Consider the following 11,690-nt stretch of genomic DNA (forward strand, 5'->3'; position numbering starts at 1 on the left):
TAGCTCCACTTCATGACAACACTCCTCTTCTGTCTTCTCCCTTAACTGCTACTGTGAAGGAACAGCAACTGTAGGAGATGCTCCTGCTAACTGCCCCTGACAAATGGAGATCATGATCCTATCCTTGACATTTCAAGAGACCCAATTAATTGTATTTCACGTGAGGAATACCAATTGTATGCATAGGCAATACCCTACAGATAACATAGCTGGGTTATCCCAGTTCTGTGCTGTTGCCCAAAATAAATTTAAATTGTCTGTCATTTCTCTCCTGTTTGTCTATAAAGCTTTGCCATGTACAGTCAGCCCTCAGTATCCACAGATTTTGCATCCATGCTGTGGCTTGAAAATGTTACAAATCCCCACCCCAAAATGAAACCTTGATTTTGCCATTTTATATAAGGGATATCATTTTATTATACCATTGTATATAATGGGATTGGAGCATCCACAGAGTTTTGTATCCACAGAGTATCCTGGAACCAAACCCCAGTGGATACCATGGGCCCACTGTATTTTACCCTTAGTATTAGCTTGTCCTTGAATTTTAATCAAACCAAGTAAAATGCATGGGCAAGAACAAGTTTGTTCTAGTGGAAAGTTGGTGTCAGCCCAAATGTATTGCATAGGTGCAGAAAGATTTAGAACCAGCAGGTGAAAAGACAAAAAACCAAAACACAAACGCACGCAATCTGGCAAACCAATACTTCCAAATAGTCTTAAGTTTAGAAAATCTCCATGACTGGGTAATTTAGGCGGATTACAGACCGCCATTAAAGTACGGACTGAGTCCGTACTAGGGTTAGGAAGGTGCGGTGCTTCCGCACCCCCCTAAACCTCGTACGTCTGAGTCCGTACAAAATGGTGGCTCCCTTCCACAAGGGGGCCGCCATGATGACGTCCCGACCGCCCACCTCTACACGGGGGGCACTGATGTGACATCGTCGGTCCAGCCAGGGCGCCTAGGGCGCCCTTTCCGTGGACCAGGAAGGAGCTCTGTTCGGAGCTCCTTCCTGGTTTGCGGCGGTGCTTGCTTGTTGGGCGCAGCCTTCAGATGGCTGCGCCCAGCGAAGCAATGGAGAAAGGGGCCAGTGGCCCTTTCTCCTTCTCCCCACCGCCGGGGGTGTCCTTGGCACTTGAAGCCCCAGGGACACCCCTTTTCAGGCTGCGGGGAAGCGGGTTTTGCTGCTTCCCGCAGCCTGAAAAGCGGCAGATCGGGGTCCTCGTGGCTGCCGTTCTGGCCGCTGAGGCCCGCATACACCGGGGAAAGGGGCAGGTGCAGCCTGCCCCAAATGGGCGTCTATAACCCGCCATAGTTTCCTTATGTAAGGTTTCATCTATGAGGTTTCAGCGGATTGACATGTCAGGAGTCTCCTACACTCTGAGCTCTCAGTGCCAAAACGTGAGACCTAGGGAGGATCCCTTGTCATATCACATCACATCACATCAGGCAGCCTCTGGTGATGTCATTAAACACAATACATTAACAACAAGCACCACTGTGAAGCATAGACCATTAAAAAGCAAAGAGACCAATGAATGAAAACTAAAATACTGTTATATACACACATTTCAAGTCAGTGCTCTCACCCTGAGATTTCCCCACCTACTCTAAGAACTGGACAGGAGGATCTAAGCATTGAGACTCAGAGCCAGGCCCTGAGACCTGGGAAACGTAGGTTAAAGCTCATTACAGGTAAGTTCTTTCAGGGAAAGCCATCCAAATGAAACTGATATAAAATTAAGATACCTTTCTTTGAAACATAGTTAATCCCTCAGTAGCAATTTCCAGTTATTGCCTTAGTACAGTGGTACCCCGGGATACGAATGCGCCGCCTTACGAAATTTCCGGGTTACGAAAAAAATCCATTAAAAAAAAACTGTTCCGGCTTACGAACGTTTTTTTGGGTTACGAAAAAATTTTTGGTGCTTTTCGGCGCTATTTCACACGAAATTGCGGCTTTTCCCCATTAGCGCCTATGGGTTTTCGGCTTGCGAAGGCTTTTCGGGTTACGAAAGTGGCGGCGGAACGAATTAATTTCGTAACCCGAGGTACCACTGTACTGGCTTCTGTTCAGTCATTCTGCAATAGAAGAACCCCCAGGAATCCTCAGCAAACTGTTTCTTCGTTCTTTTAAATATGTGGGCTACTTTCGTTTACAGAAATTTGTTTCCATCTTTCTTTGCTCTCCTCCCCACAAAACACTGCTCTTCACTGTGAAGTGTTACCACCTGGAAATGGTGAAATGCTAATGACAATGGGATGTTATCTATATTTAACTTAATAAATAGCAGATCAGAGAGAGAGGGGGAGAGAGGAGGAGAGATTCCAAAATGAACACAGTCCCAACCCAACCCTGAATTTCCTTTCCAGTCCAACAGGTTGTTGCAGTGACTTGCTTGCTGAAATTTAGGTGGAGTTTTCTTCTACAGTACCTGTCTGGACCAGACAAATATTCTCTGCCTTATCATCTCTCTTCTGCTTCTCTTTCTCACATGCTCTCAGTAAGCTTGCATTAAACTGCAGTTTTCCACAGACTCTTGAAGCTATAGCAGGAAGGCTTTTGGGCTTATCAGTCAACTAAGTGAAGCAGATTTAAACAAGATGGTTAAATATGGCCTGGACTATACCCGCTGCAGATGGATTTTGCCTCTTCTTGTGGGTTTAGCCATGATCTTTGGCATCATAGCATTGGCTGGTAGGGGCTGGATATACTCGCAAACCCTACCATTTTCACAACAAGGCTCATTATGGAGATTATGTTCTTTAGAGAGTGGATGGCAATGCAGATCGCTCATGGATTATGGTAAGCATCCCAGTGATGAAGTTTGTGCTCCACTGATAAATATGGCTTCCAGAACTGTGTCTACATAATTTGAAAAGGAAAAGGCCATTTGCAGAAGGAGTAGTGGGGTTTAGTTGATGAACGTGGTTAATGTTTTGTTCCACAATAGGTGCTTGTGTGTTGGGGGAGGGGTGTGTGTGTGTGTATACATACATACATACACACATATATATTGTTGTAGGTATATGTCCGCAAGCCTTTAAGGGCCAGCAAGTCTTAACAGCTCCCCTCTGGGATCTCTGTAAGACTTTTCTCCCTGACTAAAAATGGTTGGGGCAGGGTCTAAAAATGGAAGTCATGACAAGCACCTCCAACAAAGTATATTGTGAAATAGTTGTGCAGAGTTGAAAGTTACACATTCAGAAAAACTATGTATGAGAATCCATACTAGACACCAAACCTGACCACAAGTAGAGTTTTTATTTTTAGGGACAGAAGAAGAGATAAAGATAAACAATTTGTGATTAAACATACAATTTTAATGAAAGAAATATAGGTCTAAATTACATTATTTAATCTAATTGGAGTAGACTCTGAATCCATTCAATTTATTTCTGTGCTAACTGCACTCGCCATTCAACATTTGATTGAATGGGTATACTCTAGTACAGACTAACCCAGAGGATGCAGCCATAGTTTGTAAGGAAACACTCAAGCTAGGAATTGTAGCAGGATAGGCATGGGGTAACATTGAAATCCCAGACAATAAGCCCATTGTGATACAACTAAAACAACTAGATAACCACAGTGACTACCCAGCTTTTCTAGTCCATGCTAATGGCCATCAACTTTGATGGGTCTTCAAAAGGGAATTAATGTTCATGAAGAATAAAGCTAATGATAATTGCAAAATGTGATGGCTCTATATCAGCAATGGGCAAAGTGTGTCCCTGGGATCACATAGGGTTGTAAACCTGTGACATACTTTTCCTACCCTTCCAACCTAGAGTGAAGCTCACTTCACCTTTGGAAGAGCTTGCAGGTAAATATGCTCTCTTAAGAATCTGACATAATTGTACATGTTTTGAACTGTTATCCCTTTAAAAATTATTTCACTCATGTTACATAACTGTTGATCAGAATATTAATATTTCAGCAACGTGTGAGTTGTATATTATACAACTACAACAGTAGTTGTATAATAGGATGTCCAAGGTGAAGTGAGGATTATATACCCTTCAATTATCTCCCTTTACCTAACAGTTTAAGATATATGAGGTATATATAAAATCTACATGTAACATTGTTTATGAAACACTTGAAAAATAGTGCCCATTAATCAAAAGGTTGCCATCTTCTGGAAAGCACTGTGTTCTGCCTCTTTAATGCCCCTTATCTCAATACATGTGCTGCTTTCTTGGAAGACTACATGCTGGTTTTTAAAGGTTGTTGCAAACTTGAGTTTTTCCATATGTAAATGTTTCTCCTTTTGGCATTTGTATGCTATGCTCTGTTGTTGCTTTCACATTCTGTCTCATCCTAAGAAAAACCCAGACTGGAGAATTTTTGGCAAGAATTTTTCAAAGTGGGATTGCCATTACCTCCCTCTGATGGTGAGAGTGTGACTTGTCCAGGTTCACCCAGTGAGTTTCCATGGCCAAGCATGGATTGAACCACTGGAGTCTCAGGTTCTAGTCTAACACTCAAACCACTACACCACGATGACTCTCACTCGTAATTACATGTGGAGACTACATGTAGACACACTTACATGTTTAAGTGCATCTGAACTCAAAGCATTTTACTTCCAAGTGTATACCTGACAGGTATAGGTTTGTAGAGTGAGGCTGTAGTCTTGTACACACCTACTTGAAAATGGAGTTTTAAAATGATGCTTAATAGTCTGATATAGAACCTTATTTTTGAATTTTTTATTCATACTATCCCCATATTTATTAATTCTGCTGTCTTACTTTGTTAATTTCTTCATGTTACTTATTCTAGAATGGTAGCCAAAGGCTAGGTTTGTTTATTTTTCAGTCCAAATATATATATATATATATATATGAACAGAAGATGTATTTTGCATCCTTTGTGAATATTGCATTTTAAGTGGGTAGTTCTACAGATCTTGCCTCCCATTTACCCAAACTTAATGGAATCCCACTGAACCTTATCAGTTATTTACCACCATCTTTCAGTGTTATCTTTCCAGCAAACACATTCCAGATTATTTATTTATTCATTTATTTATTTGTGCAGCAGTCAATATTAAATTCTGCTCTCTATATTCACATTTGAAATGGCACACATCAGATAATCTCTCCTGGTTTTAATCTGTTCAGATTCAACATCTGTATTCATATGGCAAACCAATAGAGTTTGGAAAAGTTACTTTCGGGGCTTGTACATCTGGAATTCTCCAGCCAGCATGGTCATTCTTTTCTACACACACTCCAGAGAGATTAGTGTTACTGTCTTAATAAGTTGTTAAAATAAAAACATGCAACTGTTGTTTTTTTAAAAAAATATTTATTAGAGTATCTTGTTTACAAGACTTACGTTCTTTTAACATAATAACAATAACATATATCATCAGATTACAAATCTAATGTATATTCGACTTATTCATAAAACATGCAACTGTTTTTAAGAGATCTAGGAGTGATTTTGGGAGGATTTTATTCCCCATGTCATGCCCACATTTTCCGTGGTGCTCTAAATGCCTCTGGCAAAATAGGTTATTGAAGCAATGCAACAAGCTATCACTCACAGAAACCTGTTTGAAAGAAGGAAAGGCAAAGTGAACCGAGAATATTAGTATCTTAACATCAAATATTTACATACAGATTTACATTAAAGTATCATTACATGCAAACATAGAGACATAAGCTGCTTCTACACTGTAGAAATAATTCAGTTTGACACCAGTTTAACTGTCAGGGCTCCATCCTGCAGAATCCTGAGATTTGTAGTTTTGTGAGGCATTTAGCCTTCTTTGTCTGAGAGGTCTGGAGCCACAACAAACTACAAATCCCAGGATTCCTTAGGATGGAGCCATGACAGTTAAAGCGATGTCTAACTGCATTAATTATGCAGAGCAGATGCAGTCCTAAAGATATTTATTGTGCAATTGCCTTGTTCATTGAGCTAGGGCACAGATATTGTTGTCACCTTGGATTTTTCAGCTTGTTTTTCTGATCCTTGCTTCTGTTTTTTCCTGTCAGCATCAAAATCTGATTAGGACAGAATGATTTCCCAAGGTCTGCTCATTGGTAGTACTAGGATCCCATGGTGTTCTATTGATCAAGTGTCTCCATGGCACACACAGAAACATAATGTCTTCAGCAGATGAATAAACTTGTATGGCTCTTTCTCTATGTAACAGGAGATGAACTAATTTTAACTGTTATGTTTTATGTATGTTAGCCACCTTGGGTCCCATTTTGGGAGAAAGGCAGGATATAAATAAATAAATAAATAAATAAATAAATATGATTTGGATTTGCAGCCTGGGGTCAAGGTGCAGCAGCCACTTTCTTGGTTGGATTTGTTCTTGTGTGCATCTGTTTTGCCTTGGCCATCATCGCATTTGCTATCCCGACACTTCGCTTCAACTTCTTGAGAGGAATAGGAGGCCTGTTGTTTGTTGCTGGTAAGAATGTGCATCAAATTCAAAGTCTTGAAACAATGAGAGGAGATGTGCCTGGTTTTGATTTGAAGTTAAGAGTTGTAGGAAAATAGAGTCTTGAAGGACACTGTTTCAGATCATTTCAAGGGTCCCAAACCCTGGTTGTAATAACTAGAGGATGTTATTCTCCCAGAACAAAATAATAATATCTCTTTAAAAATATTCTTTTGGCATACTCATTTAATTGGTTATTGAACTAGAACATTTCACTGAGGGAAGAATAGGGAAGAATGTCAGAAAATTAACCCCACTGCCCTTCCTGAATGCCATTCATAGAAGCAAGGTTAGAATTAGAATTACAGTTTGAAAAAGTTTCCTTTCGGATGATAACACTCAGAAGCTACAGATTGTGTGAGTTTTTAAATGATGCTTAATAGTCTGATATTATGTGTCCAACTGGATGGCAGAAATAGCACTGTGGCATATTTTACTAGACATATCTGACCAACAAGTAAGCTCTGATAGTGTGTAGAAATCACTAATTTACTTTACTTTAATTACTTTCAGGTTAATAGAAGTGTAATCATCCAAGTTCACTACTTAAGGCAATAGCATCCTAAATTATCTCTTTCTGTCTTCATTATATAAATGACATGATAATGATTTTATCATCATTGTCTGCCTTGAGTCTCAGCTTTGAGGGAAAAGTGGACTCTAAATAACAGAGAGATATAATTGAATAGATAATCACTCATTCTATGATTATTTTTTATTTCTAAAAACTCTTATTTGTTTATTTATTTTTGCAGCTGCTTTCTCACTAATGGGCCTCGTCATCTATCCTGTAATGATCTCCAAATATATCCTCTTCCCAGTCGGGACTGTGAATGAGTTTGGCTGGGCCTATGGCTTTGGTTGGACCATGTGTCTAATGTCAATAGGACTTGGATTCTTCTTTTGCTGCATTCCCCTCTATGAAGATCAAATTTTGGGAAATGTCAAACCTTATTATTATCCAGACATATAGAATAACTGTTAAGAACATCAGCAGAGAAATCTTATTAATTTCATGAATGGTGGGAATCCAAAAATATCTAAACACTACAATATCATGCCCCCCTCCCGCCCCGCATTTCTGTGCACCCAGTAGAAACAGTAGAGAGCATGCACATATGCATACATACCTTTGAAATGAAATTATTTTTCATTTTTTGATGTGGGTTACTTTGCCTTACAGTTTTCTTCATCCCTAGAGAGCAAAGGGAAGGCAAGTCACTGTTTAAAATGCCTTTTTTAATTTTTGAGGTAGAACAGGCAAATAAAACTTTTATTGGATCCTGTCTATGACTGATACATTACCTATTAAAATGTACAGTATATCTCCACCAGCTCTTGGAAAGTTCCTTTTAAAAAGTAATTTGCTACCATTACTCATTACAATGTTTGAGAAGTAACTGCTTTTGTTGCTTGCTACAGTGTTGAAAAAAGTAACTAGCCTTTTTGTACTGCTGGCTACTTTCTTGTTACTTTTCACTACTTTTCTCAGAAGTATTATGTTCCATAACAGTATAGTATAGAACTTTTTAAAACCTGTCAAAATGCTGCTCACATGAGATTTGAAAATAAAAAGAATTTCTCATTAGACCAGTACACTAACTTCACCCTTTTTCATAACCTTACTTCTGAAATGTAATGTCGTTAAACCCTTGCTACCTAGGGAAAAAAAGAGTAAGATCTAAGTCCCTTATCAAATATTGTCACCAAAGCTACAATTTAAATCAAGTCTGATTTCATCAATTTGGTTGATGAAAAAAATGGTTGTATAATGCATATTTGCCAGAAACTGTGGTTTCACAGAAGCTAGTGATGTATTTTTTGTGTATGTACAGTGTAAGTTTCTTTGCCCTGATAACAGTAATGGATGAGAAGTAGCAAAATCCTTCTCCATCAAATAAGTGAAAGGATGAAGGAACTGTGCAATAAAGTTTTAGTGTATCCAGCAAGGCCAGACATCATTAGGACCAATGAGATGTCTGACATAGGTAACAGTTGTGGGAGGATGGGACCCCAACTTATCCTTCTCAAGGCCCTTATACTGGCTCACTTTACTCAGGTGTGGTGAAAGGTATTATCTCATCCCTGGTACAATCCAACCACCAGCCAATTCCAAATCCATCAACAAACCAATTTTCAAGACACCAGGGCTGAGCAAAGACATTTTGCTAAGGCAAAAGGCAGGATGACATCCCATCCCCCTGTCAATATGTAGAACCCACTTGATTAAAATTGGGTTCTATATATTGACAACTGAATGGGATACCATCTTGTGTTTTGGTACAGGCAACAAAATGTCTTTGATTAGTCCTAGTGTCTTGAGAATTAGGAAAATGGACTACAGACTAATTAGCAACTCATTCTGTTACACCAGTATTCCTTTATTCCTCCCTTTTGTCTTTACCCAGTCCATTTTACCAAATGATTCAATGCTTAATCCCAAGTAATAGTCTGTAGCTGTAGATTGCAAGCCCTTTGGCAAGAACTGTATGATTACTGCTTTGTATTATGTACAAGGTGTTAGCTAGTGTTAAATCAACAGTAGTTGTGTTAGAAGTTTTAACTCCAGCCTAACTACAGTGTTCTGGCATATTTTTGAATATTTCTTTACTGCATATTAAAGATGACATTTTCTCATTAAAACAAGTTAATAAAATATTGCTGTCTGTTGCTTCATGGTAAAAAGAATGTTTAGGGTGGAAATAAAGAAAGTTTAGTGGTGAATAATTTTAAAAACTCTTTAAGTATGCAGATATGTTAGCCTTCATGTCCATGAAATGACTTGTTCATTTAAATGCTTTGGAAGCCCATGACTATTGCCACACTGCAAAATTAATTCAGTTTGACACCATTTTAACTGTCACAACTCCATCCTATAGAAACCTGGGATTCACAGTTTGTTGTGGCACAAGAGCTCTCTGACAGAGAAGGTAAAGTATCTCACAGAATCACGAATCCTAGAATTCCATACCATGGAGCCATGACAGTTAAAGTGACATCAAACTGCATTAATTCTGCAGTGTAGATGCTGCCATCATGTGAACAGAGCTGCAAAATCTAAGACTGTTCCTCTTTCTTTTAGAAGAAATGGAAAGCTCTTGTAACATCAGGGACACGTTGGCCTTCACCTCCCTTAGCCTTGTGTTTGGTTCACCAAATTACATATTTAGAAATATTAGCATGGCCTCACTGGACTGAACAATTTCATAATCTGCAAATGGAGTTCACTCCCTGCATCAGAAACTCTTCTTCCTGAAGAAAATGAGTATGAGAAGGAAATGTTTCCCCCTAATATTCATATTTTCTATGAGCTGGGAAGAGGACTTTTAAAAATGGTTTAGCTTAATTTAAAGGTGAGGAAACATCCTTCAAACTTTTCTTTGCCTTTAAGCAAGGGTCTTGTCTCCATTTCCATGATGCAGAACAAAAGGTGTGGCTGCCTAGGCTCTCTGGAGCTGGCCTAGAATGTGGGAAGTAACCAGCACAAAGTGTCCTGTGTTTCTATTTTTACCCAAGTCACTTCACCACTGCTTCAGAATTTGTTGTAATGACAATGGTTAAGTTGGGAAGCAGAGGTTTTCTTCCAGAATTGACCAGTCCAGCTGAACAACTCTTGTAGTATCTTTGTGGTGAATGGCTCCCTGTTGTGTGAGACAGAGCTTGGTGGTGTATTACTTTTTTGGACTTTGAGAACTAGAATACCTCAGCCAACATAGCTACTTGCTATGGGAACTCTGTGAACTGTGGACCTCAAAAGCCATTTCCCCAGGCTCTGTTTTGATCATCCGAGATCCACAAGAGGTAATCCCTAATTTAGACAAAGCAGGTTCATGCACATTAGAGGTTCATGGTCAAAATACCTATGAGTTCACAGTTCTCATATATCACGTGCAAATACATGCTTCATACATAAGTACAATAACATTAAAAATCCACAAAACAGTGATAATTTTATCGGGCCAACCAAAATGCACCAAATACATGTTGCAAGCTTGTGAAGCTCCTCTGGCTTCTTCATCAAGCAAAGGTGTTAAAAATCGTACAGGGGAAAAAATTATGGTGTTAGTCACAAACCTGCATTTTGTCAAGATGTAGCTGTTCTCAGTTCAAATGGTCTAGAGGGACAGGCAAGCAGGTAGGCAAGCCCCTCCTTCTTCTGGCCATGTGGGTACTCCATGAAGTACAAAAAAAGTTCCATTAGCAAGACAAAAAGTGATGTTCCTTTTGAGATCATGGTTGCCATCATCCTTTATGAAGCAACAAGCTACTTTGTTAGGTATAGAGCACTGACTTTCTAAAGAAGCCCTCCATGTTTTGCATTGGGAAACATTTCTTAGGTGCTGTTTTGGTAGAACATGCCAAGTGTAGTCCAAATTTGTTAGAAAAATGTTTTGCCTTTGTTGGAGGTAGAAACCTCAAATGGTAAAGTCCCAGTCCATTGAATTTCTCTTCAGGTTTCTCCTGATGTGGCTAAAATTTGGTATCTTACCTCCAGAAAACATATCCAGGGATAGCTGTGTTGGCCATGTAGCAAAGAACAATATCATCCAAAATCCACAAAAAAAGTTAGCACTGTTTTATGGATTTTGGATGTTATTATACTTTGCTACACAGCCAACAAGGCTACACCTGGATATGGTCCATAGATGTTAGTTGCTTACAATAATTATTGTGTTTACCCAGCCAATGATCTCTGTATTGACTTTTGGTGGAACAGAGTGACTTTGCCCAAGCCAATATCAGCCTGGACACAAGACAATTCTTTACTTATAAAACCCTGAAAAGTTAACATCCTGTAAAGTGGAGAAAGATAACAGAAACTGAAAGTGTTTTATCAGGTTCTGAATTCCTGAACAGGTATGTTCTGAAGATGAAGTGGATAGAAAATAAAGAATAAAGGAGGGGTTTTGCTTTTAAGAAACTAAAACATATAAGCATGGGAAACATGAATGTTGTGGGGGGTTTTTTTAATGTGAGTAGATGAAAATCAAAGCAATGTGATATTTATATGCCTAGGCTTGTATGTCAGCTCTCCCACAGACACTCCTCAGGCGTGGCTCTTATTCATCTAAAACCTAGGCCAAATGAAACACAAACATTCTGTACTCAGACTATGTTAACAGTTTTGTCAGAGACTGGGTATATTTTGAAGGAAAGGAGCAAAGGCAAAACATTAATAAGAATCTGAGTTCTAGTCACAAAAATATTGTACAGAACTT

General features: G+C 39.1%; 1 protein-coding gene across 1 annotated transcript; it reads left to right on the forward strand.

Annotated features, from left to right (window-relative positions):
• Positions 1–2,464: 2,464 nt before the first annotated feature.
• LOC121918741 (p53 apoptosis effector related to PMP-22-like) lies at positions 2,465–9,118 on the forward strand. The gene is made up of 3 exons (XM_042444744.1): positions 2,465–2,807; positions 6,298–6,441; positions 7,227–9,118. Exons 1-3 carry the CDS (start codon positions 2,606–2,608, stop codon positions 7,442–7,444), a joined length of 564 nt encoding a protein of 187 aa, XP_042300678.1. The 5' UTR covers positions 2,465–2,605; the 3' UTR covers positions 7,445–9,118.
• Positions 9,119–11,690: the final 2,572 nt, after the last annotated feature.

The sequence above is a fragment of the Sceloporus undulatus genome, chromosome 1 (assembly GCF_019175285.1).
Source record: "Sceloporus undulatus isolate JIND9_A2432 ecotype Alabama chromosome 1, SceUnd_v1.1, whole genome shotgun sequence".
Classification (NCBI taxonomy): Eukaryota; Metazoa; Chordata; class Lepidosauria; order Squamata; family Phrynosomatidae; genus Sceloporus; species Sceloporus undulatus.